The 18,942-nt window shown below is 42.2% G+C and overlaps 6 protein-coding genes across 7 annotated transcripts in view; 3 read left to right on the plus strand and 3 right to left on the minus strand.

Annotated features, from left to right (window-relative positions):
• LOC117573885 (tubulin beta chain) overlaps nt 1-9,008 on the plus strand; it is a 26,107-nt gene extending 17,099 nt beyond the window's left edge. Inside the window, exons 2-7 of one of the 2 annotated variants that reach the window (XM_052007439.1) lie at nt 464-698; nt 1,384-1,613; nt 6,399-6,566; nt 6,713-6,977; nt 8,397-8,719; nt 8,787-9,008. In XM_052007439.1, coding sequence (XP_051863399.1) covers nt 464-698; nt 1,384-1,613; nt 6,399-6,566; nt 6,713-6,977; nt 8,397-8,719; nt 8,787-8,879 — 1,314 coding nt within the window. In that variant the 3' untranslated portion in view covers nt 8,880-9,008. Of the gene's footprint in view, nt 1-463; nt 699-1,383; nt 1,614-6,107; nt 6,276-6,398; nt 6,567-6,712; nt 6,978-8,396; nt 8,720-8,786 lie in introns of both variants that reach the window. The other variant, XM_034257371.2, reaches the window with a different exon arrangement.
• Nucleotides 9,004-12,666, minus strand: LOC117573884 (116 kDa U5 small nuclear ribonucleoprotein component). Its single transcript, XM_034257370.2, has 7 exons — nt 12,545-12,666; nt 12,238-12,363; nt 11,513-12,184; nt 11,294-11,385; nt 11,043-11,234; nt 9,478-10,980; nt 9,004-9,419 (listed from the first exon to the last, which is right to left on the minus strand). Exons 2-7 carry the CDS (start codon nt 12,349-12,351, stop codon nt 9,062-9,064), a joined length of 2,931 nt encoding a protein of 976 aa, XP_034113261.1. The 5' UTR covers nt 12,352-12,363; nt 12,545-12,666; the 3' UTR covers nt 9,004-9,061.
• A 39-nt stretch (nt 12,667-12,705) lies between these two features.
• On the plus strand, nt 12,706-14,334 carry LOC127565937 (uncharacterized). Its single transcript, XM_052006890.1, has 3 exons — nt 12,706-12,920; nt 12,966-14,205; nt 14,278-14,334. The coding sequence occupies exons 2-3, from the start codon at nt 13,003-13,005 to the stop codon at nt 14,332-14,334; spliced, it is 1,260 nt and encodes a 419-aa protein (XP_051862850.1). The 5' UTR covers nt 12,706-12,920; nt 12,966-13,002.
• A 23-nt stretch (nt 14,335-14,357) lies between these two features.
• Nucleotides 14,358-15,005, plus strand: LOC117576041 (28S ribosomal protein S18c, mitochondrial). Its single transcript, XM_034260566.2, has 2 exons — nt 14,358-14,474; nt 14,530-15,005. The coding sequence occupies exons 1-2, from the start codon at nt 14,441-14,443 to the stop codon at nt 14,946-14,948; spliced, it is 453 nt and encodes a 150-aa protein (XP_034116457.1). The 5' UTR covers nt 14,358-14,440; the 3' UTR covers nt 14,949-15,005.
• On the minus strand, nt 14,943-15,577 carry LOC117576040 (uncharacterized). The gene has a single exon (XM_034260565.2). The coding sequence runs from the start codon at nt 15,513-15,515 to the stop codon at nt 15,021-15,023; it is 495 nt and encodes a 164-aa protein (XP_034116456.1). The 5' UTR covers nt 15,516-15,577; the 3' UTR covers nt 14,943-15,020.
• A 516-nt stretch (nt 15,578-16,093) lies between these two features.
• On the minus strand, nt 16,094-18,730 carry LOC117575208 (RING finger protein 37). The gene is made up of 2 exons (XM_034259332.2): nt 17,532-18,730; nt 16,094-17,479 (listed from the first exon to the last, which is right to left on the minus strand). Exons 1-2 carry the CDS (start codon nt 18,252-18,254, stop codon nt 16,655-16,657), a joined length of 1,548 nt encoding a protein of 515 aa, XP_034115223.1. The 5' UTR covers nt 18,255-18,730; the 3' UTR covers nt 16,094-16,654.
• Between the last annotated feature and the right edge of the window lie 212 nt (nt 18,731-18,942).

Raw genomic sequence — 18,942 nt, forward strand, 5'->3', positions numbered from 1 at the left:
TGTGAAAAAGTCAATTGAGAAGCCATCACTTGGCGTAAAAGTTCTTAATGAATTTTAGATAAATAATAGAATAAATGTTTTCTTAAAGATGTCTAATCAAATATTACGCATACGACAAGTATAGTAAAACACACACAAACTAGAACAACAAAAAACTAGAATTACAGAATAAAAAATATAAATTATATATGTTATAAGTCAAACGGATATTCTCCTAAAGTTTTCTCATAAAATATTACGTATACGGCAAGTATACTTAAACAATGCAATCAAACTATAGACAAGAATATTGAATTTAAGAAAAAACGATTTAACAATTTTAATGAATTCTAATACATTAAATTCCTGGGAATGTTTTCTAGATATTTCTTATCAAATATTACGCATACGTCAAGCATACGCACCATAGACCAATTATAAACGAAATTTCCTAATTCTCTTATATTTTCTTATTCATTTTCAGTTCTGGGAAGTCATCTCTGATGAGCATGGCATCGATCCCAATGGCTATTATCATGGCGAATCGGACTTGCAGCATGAACGCATCGATGTCTACTACAATGAGGCAAGCAGCGGCAAGTATGTGCCACGCGCTGTGCTCATCGATCTGGAGCCCGGCACCATGGACTCTGTGCGTCAGTCACCCATGGGTCAGCTCTTCAGACCCGACAACTTTGTCTACGGACAGTCTGGAGCGGGTAAGACGAGAATATATTCTTTAATCCCTTAAAGTCTTCGCTGCACTTTGCAGCTAATCATTTCGCCATGCAGCACACACAAAGCTCGTTTCCTGTTCAGCGTGCTTTTGTTTATCTTAGACAAAATGCGCCCGGCAGCTGATCGTCATTGCGCTTGCTACGTGCAACTACTACTTGCAACCACAGTTGTTGCAGCTGCTGCGGCACGAGAACGGGCTGTTGTCATTGCTTTGATAAGTACAAACAAGATGTCGTTGATGGAATTGCGGCTGGTTGCGGACCTTGATAAGCTCCAGCCTTGGTCATATGGCTATGCAATGGGGCGTGGCCCTTCACAGCCCCTCCATCTCGTTAATGGCATCGTTGTTGTTGCAACATGCAGCATTGCAGTTGTGTGGCGCAAATTTCCGCTGCTGCTGCTGCTGCTGTTGAAGACACGACTGTCCGGACTGCTGATGTTAATTGCAATTATAAAATGGCCTGCGGCTGACGATGAAAATTAATTTTGTACATGTCAGTAATCACGACGCGTTGTTATTATTCTCTCCCACTCTGACACTGTCACTGTCTGCGTGTGTTCATGTATGTGTATGTGCTTGTGTGTGTGTTGATTAGATAAATATGTTATTGAATATGCAACATCTGTTGAAACTTTACACTCTTAACTCTTTACTCTTTGTGGCAGGCAACAACTGGGCAAAGGGTCACTACACAGAGGGCGCCGAACTGATTGATTCAGTGCTCGAAGTGCTGCGCAAGGAATCCGAAGGATGTGACTGTCTGCAGGGCTTTCAGCTGGCCCATTCGCTGGGCGGCGGCACTGGCTCCGGCTTGGGCACGCTGCTGATATCGAAGATACGCGAGGAATATCCGGATCGCATCATGAACTCCTTCTCCGTGGTGCCCTCACCCAAGGTAAGTGCGCGTATTTTGTGGGGCGGGGCAATGGACAATGGGCGCGCTTGCTGCCTGCCCATGATCCTGACCAGGACAATCCGCTTAGCCAAATCAGCTTAGCTCACACATTCGACACTGGCATCGGCTGTAAGCCGACCAGTAACCCCAAAGCGCTTTACACCTGCACGCGTTTTAGCCAAATTAGCAACATGCCCCGCACCATGGCAACAAATGTGGCTAGAACCCCACACGAAATCCCACACACTACGTGCGTGCCAGCCACACTCATTTGTATGGCCAAAAATACGCTCTCCCAATTGAAATCGTGCACATACTTTAACAATTTATTTGCGCCTCGATTAAATTACGCAATTACTAATTATGTTTTGTACGCAAAGCTGTTCAAATTTTCCTAATTTAGATAGCAAAAATTTCAGCATTTATTAGTATTTTTCTGTTACACATTTTTAGTATTTTTCAATTTTAATTTCCACATTAATTTCACAGAAATAAGGAATATATTTATATATAATTTAGATTGGCAAAAATTCAGCATTTATTTGTATTATTTTGTTATAAATTTGTACTCTTTTTCAATTTTATTTTCAACATTAATTTCACAGAAATAAGGAATATATTTATGTATAATTTAGATTGGTTAAACATCAGCATTTATTTGTATTATTTTGCTATAAATTTGTACTCTTTTTCAACTTTATTTTCAACTTTAATTTCAAAGAAATGCAAGCTGTTCAAATTTTCCAGGCCTTCTGAATTTATTAGTGTTATTTTATTATACATAATTACTATTTTTCAACTTTATTTTCAACATTAATTTCACAGAAATATATATCTTAGCATATTCAGCATAAAGTAGAAAAAGATTTTGTTATTTAAATCAACAATTTTAATGATTTATTGAACTTTTTAAGCCTCTCAAAACTAAGAAGAAAGTTTCTTATCAAATTTAATTTCAATTTTTTTTTTGTTAGAGCAACCAGAGTTCGTTCACTTTTGTTGCCATTTGTATTTAATATTTGTAGGCCGCTTTTATGCCAATTTTAATTGACGGCCTTACGCAGATCTGCCAAATAATTTAAATTAATTTGCGTAACGAATTTAGAGCCGCCAAAATGACCTGCGGATAATTGACAATGCAATAGTTTAAATGCATTTACGTGGATAGCTTATAGAACAACACAAACACACACACACACAAGCAGTAATAGTTGTGTGAGTTTTTAGCAAAACGGCTTTTGCAAATAGCTCGCAGTCGGGACGACACGCCTCAATTATAGCTTAATTAACCTAGTTGCATATTTTACACGCATTCGCAGACCATTCCTGCCTCCTTCCCCTGCTCCCCACTTTTAACAAGGGGGAATGCCTCAGCCCTGAAGGCACGTGAGACGCCTTCATTTGCATTATAAGCATGATGAGCATTTAATTACATTTCGCCATTTAATTAAATTAATTTAGTGCCAAATTGATTGTCAATAACAGGCGGTGCACAATGTCCATCAACCAGGTGCCACAAAGGAATTGAATATTTATGCAGCATTACGTTTATTTTTTTGTTTGCCGCAATATTACAAACAACACGAGCTGAAAGATAAAAAAAAAACATACACACACACACACTAGCAATAAAGATAATTTAATGGGTATTTAAAATAATTTAAATAAATGGAAAATTATAAAAAGGCTGCGCATAATAGCATAGAATATTCTGCATTCTGTATTCAGCATTTGCATATTGAGCATTTATGCAAAAAAAAAACGTTCCAGTTTTTGCAAACGCCACAAGAATGCCAGAGCATAAATTGCAGTAAATATTCCACATTTTGTCAAAAGGCAGCTTTAATTTTCAGCTTTATATTGCCCCCGAAAATTCCATTCCATTCCATTCCTCCGAGCCCGAGGTCAGAGGTTGCATAGGGACAGACAATTTGAGCAATTTTCGGGGTTAACCACAATGGCAATCGCTGGAAAGGCATCAATGGACCAAACGGAACTTGCTGTGTGTTTGTGTAATTGGATGGATATCTGCAAGAGTCTATAATACAATTACACTACACACACACACACACATACATAGATATACACAGGAATATATTTTGCTGTAAATATGCGCCCCTAAAGGGTTCACTTGGCACTCAATTTAAAGAAGAGCTACAAAAAGTTTATTGAGGCGTGAAATTAGCATTTGACAAACTGCTTATGCCAATATATAACACTTCTCTTTCCCATCCATTTTTGTAGTTTAACTTCCACACACACACATATGCAACTCGAAGGAACGAAGAATGAGAAACTTATGTTTGGCTGTGTTAAATTTATTACCGATACGCTTCACTTGCATTTGCCTAGCAAACTATGCTTTGTGCGTACTTCAAACTCCAAAAATGTGCCCCTTAAATTTCTACCCTCGATTTACCGCAATGTTTTGGCCAACAGCGGCCATTTTGTTGTGGCCAGAAACTGACACTCGCCTGTCACTCGAACAGCAAATTCCAAAATTTATGTGCATTGTTCGTTTTTTTTTCAACTTTAATATGAGACGTAATTTCTGGCAAATTATTTAAACACTGATTAATGTAGAGAGAGACAGCTTGCAATCAGATACTTTAACATATCCCTTTTTGATGCACATTTAGTTTAGAGTTATTTGCACTGAACAAAGGCAAGTCATGTCGAGGCATAACTCATTATAATTAGATTCAGGTAACTCGACTGTACTCGAGTTGCACGTTCGTTATCGCATTGGGCCCTGCTCCATTAAATAATTGCAAGGATTTATGTGCAAACATTTTGGTATTTCGAGCAACACAGAATACTATTGTTGTTGCTCGCTTTTGGGCCAGACAATGCATCTTGCCTGAACAAATAGAGGGCTAACCAAAGTATTACTACACATAATTTTCAGTTGCCGCACACAAACAAACACAAACACACAAAACACATTCAGAGGCATTCATACGATACGATGTGCAATATGCAAGTGCATTTATAGTACAACAATTGTTACTCTAAGTGCAGCTAGAGGCTGCAACATGCAGCTCCAATTGCAACTGCTGCTGCATTGCAAGTGCAACTCCAACTTGTCCATTTGTTTATGCTTTTACTGCTCCTGTTGCTGTAGTGCAAAATGCAATTTCCATGTACTTTGCAAACAATGCAAACTTATCCACAAAATACATTTTAGGAATCAAAAATGGTTTCTTTTTTTCCTACTCTGGAATTTAACTATTGTAGCTGTAGATTTTGGCCCCCAAACATCATCTTCATTAATCCAAATCTCTCTCTCTCTCTCTCTCTCTTGGTTCAGTTTTCCAATTTTCGTAGTTGAGTAAAGTTTCTTGCATCTCTGCCGGAAATAACCTCAAGGCACCTTCTCGTCTGCATTAGAACAATTTGTAATGTGAATGCAATTGCAATATTTTCAACCTGGCAACGCATTCATGGAGATGAATTGCCAATGATATCCATCTGAAGACTGCAATCAACTGCAACTGACTGAGAATGTGAACATCAGACACAATTAAAAACAACTTTAAATTAAGCAGACTTTGCTCTCTCAGGCGCACACTAAATTAAAGCTCTAAATTCATGGGGCTGTGACCAAATGTAATTATTTTGTAAGGAATGCAATTTAGAGCAGGTTTTGAAAAACAGTTCAAAATGCAGTGATGCAGTATTTAGATGAACTAAAAATAGTTAAGCATTCCTATAAAAGATATTGTCCTAATAACCACATTTTCTTCATTTTATTTTTATTTAAAATCAATTACTTATAGAAATTATACTGAACTTAAGAATCTTCCCTCCATTGAAATCGAAAATTCAATAAAAAAAAAAGTTGAAAAGATTAATAATTATGAGCTTTTGTTTTTAATTAAAAATTCAACAAATTTCTCAAATATTCTCAAATGAAAAATATTATTTTTTTCATTTACACTAAGAAAGCAAAAGAAAGGCAGCATAAGCATAATTCTAATTCAATTCTAATATTACAAATAAAAAAGTTTTTAATATCACCTACGAATTCTACAAAATTAAGAAAATTTACAAATTAAATAGAATACAAAGTCTTTAATTCATTGAATTATTTTCTTGTGGAATCAAAAGGAAACAGAATACTAACAAAACTTAAGATTCGTTCAATTAAAAACAAGAATAATAAGTGGCTTGAGCTTGCGCGTAAAAATTGTCAAATTAAAGAAATATTTTCATCTAGGAAGTAAATATCGCTAGCAAAAAGCTGAATTCACTAAGTTCTAATTCTAAAAATAAATTTAATCTCTACGCAGCTATCTCTTGCTAATCTTAGTCACACATCAGACGCTAATTAGAAACTCAAATCGCACATATTTTTCACACACTTAGTAATTTTATTCATCAATGACTATTATTCTTGTGCTCACATTTTATTGATAGCAATTAACAAATTGTGTCTGCTTCTTTTTCTTGCATGCCTGTCGCATCGTCATCGCTATTTGTTGCCATCAATAGGTGTCCGATACCGTTGTGGAGCCGTACAATGCAACGCTCTCCATCCATCAGCTGGTGGAGAACACCGACGAGACGTTCTGCATTGACAATGAGGCGCTTTATGACATTTGCTTCCGCACGCTGAAGCTATCGTCGCCCACCTATGGCGATCTAAATCATCTGGTTTCCGTAAGTGAATCTTAATCAAAATTAAACTAATGTGTGTCTCGGTTTTGTGTGTTTCCCCCTCCGACCCTTGTGTTCCATCCTCTTCAACCACAACCACATGCAACAACATGCGATGCAATTCAGGTGTCCGAGGTGGTCGTTGAGCCATATAATGCAACGTTGTCGGTGCACGAATTGCTCGTGAACACAGACTTAACCTTCTGCATTGACAATGAGGCCCTGTATGACATATGCTATCAAACGTTGCGTCTCGGCTCCCCCACCTATCAGGATCTCAATCACTTGGTGTCCGTAAGTAGCATTGGCCAAAAGGAATACAAACAACCAGCCACGAAGCACAAAGACGATGATGACCACAAGACTAATCTAATTGCTGTCGGAAATTTGTCTAACACTCGCTTCTCTCTCTCTCTCTCTCTCTCTCTCTCTGGTCTTAGGTCACAATGTCTGGTGTGACGACGTGCCTGCGTTTCCCTGGCCAGCTGAATGCTGATCTGCGTAAGTTGGCTGTCAACATGGTGCCCTTCCCACGTCTGCACTTCTTTATGCCCGGCTTTGCCCCACTCACGGCCAAGGGATCGCAGCAGTATCGCGCCTTGACTGTCGCCGAGTTGACCCAACAAATGTTCGATGCCAAGAACATGATGACCGCCTGCGATCCTCGACATGGTCGCTATCTGACTGTGGCCTGCATCTTCAGAGGTAAGCACAAACAACCAAAAAAAAACAGGGGACTGACGAATTGTGGCTTCCAACTTTGAAGGGCTGTTGACATGACTCGACATGTGACACACCACGTGCTCCTTGACTTTTCAACCGCACCCACATTCCACACACAAAAAAAAAATAAGAAAAATAGTTTTTTAACAACAAGTTTTGGGGGGAACACCTTGTTGTCCCATCACTCAGTTGTTTGCTTAGTCGAAGCAGCTCAGCAACCGCAGCTAACGCGGCTTAGACGGGACAAAACTTAGTCGCTTTGTCATGGAGCTGGCAGGTGTGCCAGGTGGCCACGTTTGTCCATCGTCGTCCACGTAGCAACCTCCAGCCCCCTCTTCACTTCTGCTCGCCACTTGCCACTTGCGACAGCGACAATTTTATTAGCAAACGCAAAGCCTACTTATGGGCGCCACTAAAAATGATTAATGCACGTTGACTGGCGGCTAAAAAGGCTGCAATCCGTCAGCGCGCACGTAGCGCAAATTTGTTTGTGAACACTCGCTTCCCCCTCTCACTTCTCCCTCCTCTCTGCGCACTGCCTGCTGTCACCGTCTCGCCATGTGGCTAAGGTGGAGGCGAGTAGGTCGCATTTTTTCGCGCTAATTTTTAAATTAATAAACTGCTGCGCTGCGGCGCCCAAAAGTATGCCGCATAATATTTCATTTGTTATTCCTTCTGTGCCCAACCGCCAACAACAACAACGACGACGACGACGAGCTCTCTCGGCCTCTCGCTCCCCGCTCCATTTTGCACTGCCTTTGACTGATGACTCGCAAAACGCGCGTAATTAGAAATTTACTTTCAAGATCCATTGGGGAATTGCCGAGTTCCCATTGCCGAGTTGCTAACGTTGTAGTCCCAGTCCCGCGACCGCTGCCTGACACGGCTTTTGGGCCTTAACTAATCATGCTGAACGTGACTTAAGGCTGCAGTGTGGCCTCCCCTCTCACTTCTTCGCCTGCTGCTCATCCGTTTCTTTGCCGCTTGCAAAATAATTAATCACAAAAATGAGCGTAAAGAAACAAAATACAAAACGCACCAAAAAAAAAAGCCAAAAACAAAAAACACAACAACAACAACCAACAAGAATTTAAACAGCTTTTTTAGTTGCCTCCTGGGACTGTTTTCTGTTAGTGTCCTCCCTCTGCTTCTGCTCCTGCGCCTTCCTTTAAGCAGGAGCAGCCCAGGTGGCCAAGTGTGTGTTGCCAGGAAGCAGCTTTAGGAAGCCGTTTAGTATTTCATATTCAGGGATTTGGGGATTTGCTTGACGCATCAAAGCCAACGTTGGCTTTTGATGTAAATGCGTCAAGTTGGCCACCAACTGCTGCTCCTGTTGCTTCCGTCTCTTAGTTTAGTTTGAATTCCAAGTATTTTTATGCTGACGCTGTTAATAATTAACAGGACCCATGTCCATGAAGGAGGTGGACACACAGATGCTCAACGTGCAGAGCAAGAACAGCAGCTACTTTGTCGAATGGATCCCCAACAATGTGAAGGTCGCCGTCTGTGACATTCCGCCACGCGGCCTCAAAATGTCCGCCACATTCATTGGCAACTCGACGGCCATCCAGGAGATCTTCAAGCGCATCTCTGAACAGTTCACTGCGATGTTCCGTCGCAAGGCTTTCCTGCATTGGTACACCGGCGAGGGCATGGACGAGATGGAGTTCACTGAGGCCGAGAGCAACATGAACGATCTGATATCCGAATATCAACAGTACCAGGTGCGTCTCCGCTTACTAAACTCAGCTTTACTCATTTAATATTATATTATTGTTTATCATCTTGCAGGAAGCCACCGCCGACGACGATGTCGAGTTCGATGAAGAGCAGGCCGAGCACGAGGCTTACGAGGCGGAGACGCTGCAGAATGGCGACTCCTAGTCCAGCACTTGCAACTAACGCCTTCCGCTTGTACTATTCTGCATGACTAACTTTAAACATAAGCTATTTAACATGTAGAGAGACAAGTTGTGTCAGCTAATAAAACATAAATCTAGTATTTCATTTTTATGTTTTTAAGTGTTTCTTTTCTTTTATTGGCTCGCTTTACAGCAGTCTTAATTTTAAAGTGGATAGTTGAGCAAGACATCTTGTCGCGCCAGCTCCAACAACATAGGATCGTCGAAGAACTTGTTGATAGACACATCCTCAGAGAGACCCTTGCGTCTTCGTGTCTTGATCATAAACTCACGAGCTAAATGCGACGCCTGCTGCGGCTCCAGTGGCCGGATGACAATGCTCTTGTCCAGCGGATCGCCGGGCACGATTTGCCAGTGATGGAACACGGACAGACAGAAGGCCTGACCCTGAGTGTGTGTGCGCAGATCTGTCTCGAAACCGAACGAATCAATGGCGGGTATAAATGCTTTGATTGTGTAAATCGGTGAGCCTGAAACGGGAGCATCTTGCGTCACATGTCCTCTGCAAAAATGAGATTTATTAGTAAAGTTTACATTTGATATCTCAAGATTAATCTCACCTGCGTCGCGCCAGCACCGTGTAGACAGCGGACACACAATCAGCGGGTGCCTGCACCTCAACAAACAAATACGGTTCCATGAGACGCGGCGTGGCCATCAGGAAAGCCGAATAAGCCACACGACGTGCCGTGGGAATGATTTGGCCGCCACCACGATGCAGCGCCTCATTGGCAATGACTGCGTCTAGAATTTTAAACTTCACATTACGTATGGGCTCCTCGCAAAGCGGCCCCTCTCGTGTGCCCCACTGGAAACCTTGCACAATCGAGTCCTTGACAGCAGTCAATAGATTCTTGTCCACCTCCGAAGGCAACGTATCATCCACTAGAATATTGGGTCCTGTTGTGTCTGGACCAAAAGCCCAAATAGAACGCGCTGCCAGCAAATCCCAATCGTAGTTAACTTGGAAGAATTCGCCAATGCGTTTCTTATTCCAATTGATGCAGACCGTCTCATTCTCAATGTCCTCGGCCAATCCCTTCTCCAGTGGCTCCGATATCATGGTAATCTTATTCTTCTTGTTTGGCGTCTCTGCGAAACACTTCAGTGAACTAGTTTCCACAACAGTTTCACAGAAAGCCACCACGGGATCGGCGACCTTGATGTCAATCTCCGAATACATTTTGCGCAGATCGTGCATCACGCAGTCCAAGTACAGTTCGCCAGTTCCGAGAATAACGTGTTCGCCCGACTCCTCGACGCGAGTGGACAACAAAGGATACGATTTGTTAACTTTACGCAGACCATCCAACATTTTGGGCAACTCCGAGGGATTCACGGGCTCCACAGCAATCTTGATAATGCTCTGTGTGTTGAACTTTAGTGGTCGGAATATGTAGAGATCTTCTGGCACATTGATATCAACAATGCTGGAAGTCTTCACAATACACTGATCAATGCCCTCGATGAGAACCCAATTACCCGAAGGAACACGATTCAACTCCACTTTGTAGCGGGCTTCGTAGACCCAAAGTCTGCCCACTTGAAGGATACGTGAATCTTCTTCGTCCTGCAGCGTATAGTTCTCGCCGAGCACACGCACCTCCTGTCCAGCATGCAAGGTGCCGGAGACAATGCGTGCCAACACCTGGAAGAAGGTGCAGTCATCGTTGGGATACATCTTGGAGCTGTGCACCATCAGCGTTCCATACTGATTACATGAAATCATGTCGCGATAAATGTCGCCTTCCTTGGGTCCCGTGTAGATGTGATCTACTTTGCGTTTGGCATTCTCCAGTGGCGATTTGATGTGCTCCACACACATGTCCACAAATCCGCTGCAATCGCCCATAAATCTGTTGCACACCACACGCAACAATGGACGTATGTTGGACTTCATTTCCTCCTTGGAAACGCGCACACTCAACTCCGACAAAGTTTCCGACAGCGTGGTGTCTACATCACCCACAACTTGAGCAATCAGCTTGTACATGGGCTCCAAAATGAACTCCACAAAGCTGCGCTGTGCCGAGCTGTGCGGCGGCTTCTTCGTGAATTTGCGCCTAAAAAGAATAATATGAAAGTTGTAAAACTTTTCTTTAGCTGCTTTGAGATCTGCACTTACGATTTGCTGTGGAAATACATGTCGCCCCACAGACGCTTGGCAAATTCATTGTAATTGACTCCCTCGTAGGTATCAGCGTAGAGTTTGGCAAAGGATTTTAGAGTAAAGCAGAAGCCGTATAGCGAACTGGCAAAGCAAACATTGCCAAGCACGGGAGAGACCATCAAATTGTCCTCCGCACTGCCATAAGTGCTGTAATAAGAGTGATCGATTAGCATAAGCAAAAAGTTCAACGTATAAAGCAAACCAACCTAAGCAAGCCATTTATCTCCTCCACGATGTGCTTAAGCTTGAAGTACGCATCCTGCGGCGGCAGCTTCAGCTCCAGAATGAGACGATCAATCTACAATATCCAATATTAAAAATTATGGTTATTCTTCTGTTTCTTCGTTTAGTCAAACTTTATGCCAGTGCTTATCGACGACATATTTTCAACAAAAACTCTTTAATTACTCGTAGCGCAATCTTACCTTATTGATGCACACGGTGATAGCCAATCGCTCCTGCACCGCATGCTTCAGCAGACGCTCTGTGTTCAGCATGACGCCCTCGGATGCATCAATAAAGAGCACAACGCCATCACTCATGCGCATGGCAGCTGTTGCCTCATCGGAAAAGTTCACATGACCAGGCGTATCGAATATGTTGAGCAAGTAGCTCTTCTGCTTGACATCCTGCAACACAAGCGTCACTGGCGTAGCCTTAATGCTGCAGCCACGCTCCTGCTCAGTGAACAAGGTATCCGTGTATCTCAAGGAACGCTCTTCCATGTTCTCGAACTGCGGATGCGTCTGACGTATCAGGCAGTCGACGAAAGTGGTTTTGCCATGATGCAAGTGGCCAACCAAAGCAACATTGCGTATCAACGGCGGCGTATCCATCAGATCAGCCATGAATTCCATATCGTAAGTTGTTTCAGGCAAATCCTGTTCCTTGATCTGAAACTTGAGCTTCTTCACGGGCTCAATGAGCGGCTTATCCAGCGGTTGTGCATCCTCCTCTTGCACTATTGTCTCCACATCTGGGCCGTAGACTTCTACGGCCGACGGATAATATCGTTTATCCTCGTGTAGCACAACTGCAGTCACCTCCTTATCCTCATCGTCTTGGGGCTCAGCTTCGTCCTCATCCATGCCATCCTCCTAAAAGATGTTTAATTAATGATGTGAACACTTTGGATAGAATCTCATCTTACATCTTGATCATCTGGCACATCGGGTTGGCCATAAATGCTCTGATCATCATCCTCATCGCTGTCCAAGTCGGGTCCTATGTAGTTGCCAAACTCATCGTACAAATCGGAATCCATAGTACAGCTTTGCTGAAATAAATATTTATTATCGCGTTTATCCTTCAATTTAAGGTCCACTCTAATGCACACACACACACTTTCACACAAACACTGGCGCCCCTTCAGCAAACGTTTACATGCTTTTTGCCGGCACAGCCAAAACATCATTTCTACGCACAGCATTCACTTCATTGAGTCATAAGCTATTTACCTCGTATATGTATCAATTAATAACACTAGTTTTTCACTTTTTCTTGTTTAAATATCAATTTATTAATATTTTGCACAATAAAAACGCGGAACACGAAGCACGCCGTTCTTCTTCTTCACATCAAAGACACAGCTGGCCGGCAGTAGGGTGACCAAATTTGCTCACAGCCCGTTTTTGCATGCAGTGCAGCCCTGGCAATTGAAACATGAGCGGTATTTTTAAAATTTAGTATGGAAAAGAACACAGTATGACCGTTACTATGTTCAATATCCTACACATTGTTTTTTTAACGCCATTTGCAAAAAAAGTAAGGTTCCGCTGTGAACAAAGGACCGTCATTAGCGGCGCAGGTAGAAAAAACGTTGCGACAAGTCAGGTAGGAGGTAGTGATTTAAATTGCACAGTCTTCTATTTAAAACAGTAAGTCATCTGTGGCCTTTCCAGCAACACGTTTCGAAATGAATCTGTGGCTATTTTTCGGGCTTGTGCTATTATACACAAAAACTACTATCTGCAAAGAATCAATTGATGAAAATCCAACGAGTTTATTAAATAATAATTTACTTAGTCGAGAAGATTGGATAAAGCTGGCCAAATACTATGTGAGCAATCACAAACCGTATAACGTGAAGAAGTATGTGCCGTATAAACCATCAAACAAGTCAATTACTACAAGGAAACCAACTTTACCTGTAATTTCGATCACTACCGAGCTCCCTGACATCACAACAAGTCCTTTGGAGTCTTCCACAGGGAGCAATTTAGATGTGGACGATACAACTAAATCGTATCAAGCAGCAGAGACAACAACTGAAGTGGCAATCGATTCCACAACGGAGTTGATAACTAGTACGACGGAAATAACTAATGAAGATTCCACAACGGATTCCACAACAAGTTCCACAACAACAGAGTTCATAACGAGTACAACTGAACTGCCATCTTCAATGCTGCTTCCAATTCTTGGAATTGAAACTACAACGAGCACTTCATGGAACGACGCTGCCGAGGAAACCACCAAACAGGACAATTTCAGCTATACGACGACTGGAATTGTCAACATAGATAGCACAACCGAGACAAACGAATTAAGCTCAACAACTATTGATTCAGTCACCTCGATAGATGTGACCACAGAAGCTGAAATCTCAACATCACAAGGAACTCCTGAAAGCACATCAGAGAACATGGAGTCGACTACCCAAAAATTCTTAAAATTCAATGAGACAACAGACAGCAAGGAATCAACTACTCAACTTCCTATATCCACAACCGAATTGCCTGGGACTACTTCGTCATCTGAAAATGATGCCACCACAACTGAAGCAACTACTCCTGAAAATACAACGCAAGGATTGGAGACGACGACCCAAAACGAAGATTTCTCCTCGGAGTCACCTGAGTTAGAGACTACAACAGAAACTAAAGAATCAACAACACAATTTCCTACGACAACAAATAAAATATCACTAATAGAACCTGTAACTGAAGTAAATTCTAATGAAACTAGCACCACTCCAAACATCATCGAAAATACTACAGCAGCTAATTCTATTATAGAAATAAGCACAACTGAAAAGGTTTCCTCACTTCCACAAAGCCTTAACTTTAATGATGACATAATACAAAATAAGCTTGTAAATATAACTTATTCAACAGATGTAATGCCTGAAATTTATTATAATTAATAATATTGTATTTGAAAATAAAGCCATGTTGTTTTTAATATGAAGGGGGTTTGTGACGTCACGTGCTTGCCTAAAAGAAGCAACCAACACAAGCGTGAATGATGGCGGCGTTGCCGGAGACTAACTGCAAGCGTTGCCACCCTGCTTGTCGGAAAATAGCCCACCAGCTGAACGTAACATAATAAAGTTGAATGAAAATATAATTAAAATGCTTAAAATAACACAACTTATTGCTCGCAATGGTGAGTTGCACACGAAATGTGAGAATTAAGTCTAATTAAATAATTTGTTATGCAGCTACTGTTGCCAATCTAGCAGGCAGTCGCAGTTTGCAACCACGTTTGTATTCCAATGCTGTTGCTGTCAATGAGGAAGCAACAACAACAACGCCAAATGCAGCAACAAATGCCGATGAACCAATTGAGATGGCGAATCCCTTTGAAAAGGAGCCGCAACAGTGCATTCTGTGCAAGCACAACATCACACCCAACTTTAAGAACGTGAAGCTGCTATCCCAATTCCAATCGCCTTACACGGGCCGCATTTACGGCCGCCACATTACCGGGTTATGCAAGCAGAAGCAGCAGGACGTGGAGCAGGCGATCTCTCGTGCCCAACACAGTCTGCTGATGCCCGGCTACCACAAGGACGTCGATTTTCTGCACGATCCTAAGCTGTTTGATCCCGAGAAGCCTGTGCGTCCGCACAAATATTGAGAATGTTTGTTTAATTGTTTTGAACGTAGTGAAAAATACATTTTACTGCTAGTTATATGTCTAATTCTCTCTTCAGTCTTCCTCTAAGTACTGCAGCAGTTCCAGCGGCAGCTTTAACTCCGTCAATAGCTTCTCCATTGTTACAGGATTTGGAACTAAAGCCTGTAAGTCATTAATGGCTGCATTGAAGCCATTTTTCCATGTCTCAATGTCCGCCTCGAGTTCCAATATTTTGCGCTGTCGCCATTCCAGTTTTTGTGGACTTGTCTGCTCCTCGACAACAGCAGCACTGTCTTGGGTAACTATAAATTCCAGTCGCTTCTTGCTTAAATCAGGGCGACGTCGTGTTAAACCTAGACGCCGGCAATTTGTAGAATTGGCTTTGAGTTTTGCTGGCTGACTTGCACGCGGGGTTTCCGAATTATTGGTGTTGTCCGCACTGAGCGGCGTTGTAGCCACCTGTGGTGCATGAAAACGATTTCCAGGTGTCGTTCTAGCTCCTTTGTGCAACCTCAAACCCAAACGGCGCCTGGGCAGCGGCGTTGAATCTTTTGTGCTGTCCGCCATCAAGGCGCAATTCTACTTTTGACTCTCGATTTCTTTGTTCAGCGTTGCCAGACTGACAACTAATTACGTCTTTACAAATACATGCTTGCTTGCGATAGTGTGTGATTGTATGGGTGTATCAATAATGCAAAATGAGATGCCAATGTCTCTGTTTATGTTTTTATTAACAACAGCTGTTCCAGCTGTCTGCGATCACTTCACTTGATTGCTGAGGTCATAGATAAGTTATGACCACATTTGAGAGTTTATATTTCCGACTCACTCACACACGTACGCTTATGAATATGATCTCACTTCCGCAAATGGAGTGTTTTTATCCAGGGTCAAATTGATGCCTTAGCAACAGCAAATTCAACATAGCGAAACTAATTATTGTTCTTTTTTAAAAAGAAAAGAATTAAAAAATACAATTTAAAGATTTGTTAATATGCGATTTTCTTAAAAAAGAACAATCTTAAGTTATTTTTACTTGAACTTTGTTTTCAGAAAAAAATAAAATCAACATTTTATTGTTTTGCTAAAAAAATATAATGCTCTTGTGGTTCTCCCAAAATATACGCTGTAAATACTTTTTGTTGTAACTTTATTTCAATAAAGAATATATATATAAACTTCGCGCTTGATACTCTCGGTCCTCTCAAATTGTTTGGGGGATTGTATAAAGTCTACAAAAATTATGCGCGCTTTATCTTCTGGCTCTATCTGCATTATTATCTGCATACATATTTGTAGTAGTATTTATGCCTATATATTAAGTTTAATCGCTTTGCCGACTAAATGTGACCTGATACTGATAATTAATGTAACAATGGATGATCAAACATCATCCATTATCCATCATCCAAGTGTTGTATTTTGGCTTTGAATAAAACTCTCAGCACTTGCTAAAATCGACGCTGATATGATTAGAAATTATTCTACGATTTACGAGCTTACGAACTGAATAATCAAAATACATGTATAGATTGTAAAGACAAATTTAAAAAAATAATCGAATCATATTTGAATTGATTGGCAACGAAAAGAATGCTTACAAATAAAACCTAAGTCTGTACTATATATGCGTATATATAGAAGCACTAGAATACGAGACTATATTTATATAGAGAGTGAAGTCGGAGGTGGAGCAGGCACAACAACTACGGCAGCTTGTGATAACGCTCCACATCACCACCACAAAAAGCCACCTTGCAAACACATTGCTGAGCTGTCGACAACATCACGAGGCATTCGCGACAAACCAAATGGCGACATGTGCGAATCTCATAAGCGAACTGTCCGCTGCGACAATTAATGCAACTGGGCGGTTGCTGTTGTTGCAGGGGCAACACTTGGGTGAAGCGGGTGATTTTCTGCAGTGCCTGTTGTATGGCCTGATCAATGGAAGACGTGTTGTTGCCTGCTGCTGTAGTTGTGGCAGATGTTGATGATGAGGTAGGCGTCTGATCCGCACTGCTGTTGTTGCTGTTGCTGCTGATGGTTGCTGTAACTGTGGCACTTGCCGCATATGTGGAGTGACTGTGCCTCGCCCGCTTTGCCGCTGGCGGCGATGTTGGCGATACTGATCCTGAGAATGCCGATGTGGCGGTGGCAGTGACTGTTGACTTGGTCTTGCGTTGCTGTAGCTGATGCTTGTAAGCGAGGCTGCTCAATGAGGAATATGTGCCGGCAGCCGATGTCTGCTGATGACACATGTGGCTAGCGAACTGTGAGGCGTGACGGCGACGCATACGCGAGCTGCCTAGTGAACGTGGCACGGACTTGAAGTGCTCTGAGTGCTCCATTAGAAACTTTTCGATGCGCGCCTTAAGCGCCAGGTTTAAAATTGCTTTACGTTGTGAGGTATATTCAAGGCCCGTAAACGGATCCGAAGGCAATCGGCCCCATTTCGCTTCCTCCTCCGAATGCTTATCGATGGTGGACTGATCGACCACTTTGCCCGAGGGCAGCACAGTGGGAAATATCTACAAAGACATGCTTAATAAATTGCTATAGTCCATAAATTGTATTACTTACCATTAGATCCCATGTGATAGAGTCGAGGAACTCTTCCGGTATCTCCAGCGTTGACTGTTCGCGCAGCTCGGGTATATGACGCGACGGAGAACGTTGGCCAGCCTGCTGTTGCTGTTGTTGCAGCGCCTGATCCCTTAAGCCATACGGATCGCTTATCTCACTCCAAATCGTTTTCATCAGCTCTCGATCCGCCTTCTCCAGACAACGTGCCGGCAATCCCCACATCTGTATCTTGCGCAGCACAGGTGGACAACGTTCCGTAGCACGTATCACGATCTTAACACTATTTGTGGTCGCCAGTATCTTGTGTGCTGTCTTAAAGAAAAATACCTTTTCGCTCTGTTGCTGCGCAGCTGCCGTGTTACTCCGCGAATTGTAATCGCTTTGATAACAAAACGTCACCGAATCCATGCCCTTGGGCAAATCACGCACATACGCGACACGCTCCCAAATTCCATCGTGCTTGCCGTGCACCTCGAAGGCCGTGGAACGTAGAGCCCCCGAGCTGTGCCACAACTTGATGACCTTCATATCGATGGCTTTGGGAAAGTCAAAGATAATCTCGATGGGAGGCTTGCAGACGGCGAAGCACATGAAGCCTCGCTCCAGCTGCTCCGCATCATCGGCTATTAGATTGGCTGCTGTGTAACCATCCTCACAGACGGCATCGCATTCCACCGAGGGTTTTAGTTTTGGATTTAGAAAGTTGATTAGGCTGCTCATTGAAAGTATACGTTTCTGGTGTGGAGTATGTGTGTTGTTATCTCCTCTTTGCTCTCTACGCTTCACTTCTTGGTGTTTGGTCACGCGGCGTTGCCGTTGCGTCTGTTTTTTGTTGCCCCACCTGCTTTGATTTTTTTCCGTTTGCTAATTCGCACACAGAAAATGGCGTCACTGGGCTCCTGTGTTTTCTGGCTTCGCTCTCTTCACACAATTAGTCACTCGCCTCGCTTTGCACACACTCACTTGCAAGCACTCACACACGCACTAGTGTGCCCACAATTTCTTTTTTTATTAGTTCGATGTAGTTTTCTTGCATTAATTCGTTTGTAATTGCCGTAATTTTCCAATGATCCTTGGCCTTCTCAAGCATTTATTGCTCGCTTTTTTCTCGTGTTTGTCTGGCTACAAAGCTGTTGTTGCTGCCCTGGAATATACAATATAAACACGCAACAGCTGATTGGCTGTTGCGGCAGCCCTCGATAAATATACTTATTGTCGACTATTTCTAATTGAATATTAAGAAAACAAAGTTAATGTGGCAGAAAAGACAAATTATACATATTCACCCAATTTATTGACCTTATTATTTATGAACATATATCATGTAAATAAATAATAATAATATAAACAAACAGACAGCCATATTAAATTATCGATATTTTCCAGCAGCGAACTGATACTCTGATAA

This window comes from Drosophila albomicans, chromosome 2R (assembly GCF_009650485.2).
Source record: "Drosophila albomicans strain 15112-1751.03 chromosome 2R, ASM965048v2, whole genome shotgun sequence".
NCBI lineage: Eukaryota > Metazoa > Arthropoda > Insecta > Diptera > Drosophilidae > Drosophila > Drosophila albomicans.

What these genes read in the sequence shown, in the direction of transcription:
- LOC117573884 (XM_034257370.2), bottom strand. Translation starts at nt 12,351, where the DNA reads ATGGATTCCGATTTGTACGATGAGTTTGGCAACTACATAGGACCCGAC. An exon ending in TCACCGTGTGCATCAATAAG is followed by an intron (nt 11,386 to 11,512) that starts GTAAGATTGCGC and finishes TGGATATTGTAG; the next exon opens with ATTGATCGTCTCATTCTGGA. An exon ending in ACGGTGCTGGCGCGACGCAG is followed by an intron (nt 9,420 to 9,477) that starts GTGAGATTAATC and finishes TCATTTTTGCAG; the next exon opens with AGGACATGTGACGCAAGATG.
- LOC117576040 (XM_034260565.2), bottom strand. Translation starts at nt 15,515, where the DNA reads ATGGCGGACAGCACAAAAGATTCAACGCCGCTGCCCAGGCGCCGTTTG.
- LOC117576041 (XM_034260566.2), top strand. Translation starts at nt 14,441, where the DNA reads ATGCTTAAAATAACACAACTTATTGCTCGCAATG. An exon ending in ACAACTTATTGCTCGCAATG is followed by an intron (nt 14,475 to 14,529) that starts GTGAGTTGCACA and finishes TTTGTTATGCAG; the next exon opens with CTACTGTTGCCAATCTAGCA.
- LOC127565937 (XM_052006890.1), top strand. Translation starts at nt 13,003, where the DNA reads ATGAATCTGTGGCTATTTTTCGGGCTTGTGCTATTATACACAAAAACT. An exon ending in ATATAACTTATTCAACAGAT is followed by an intron (nt 14,206 to 14,277) that starts GTAATGCCTGAA and finishes TTTAATATGAAG; the next exon opens with GGGGTTTGTGACGTCACGTG.
- LOC117575208 (XM_034259332.2), bottom strand. Translation starts at nt 18,254, where the DNA reads ATGAGCAGCCTAATCAACTTTCTAAATCCAAAACTAAAACCCTCGGTG. An exon ending in CTATCACATGGGATCTAATG is followed by an intron (nt 17,480 to 17,531) that starts GTAAGTAATACA and finishes ATGTCTTTGTAG; the next exon opens with ATATTTCCCACTGTGCTGCC.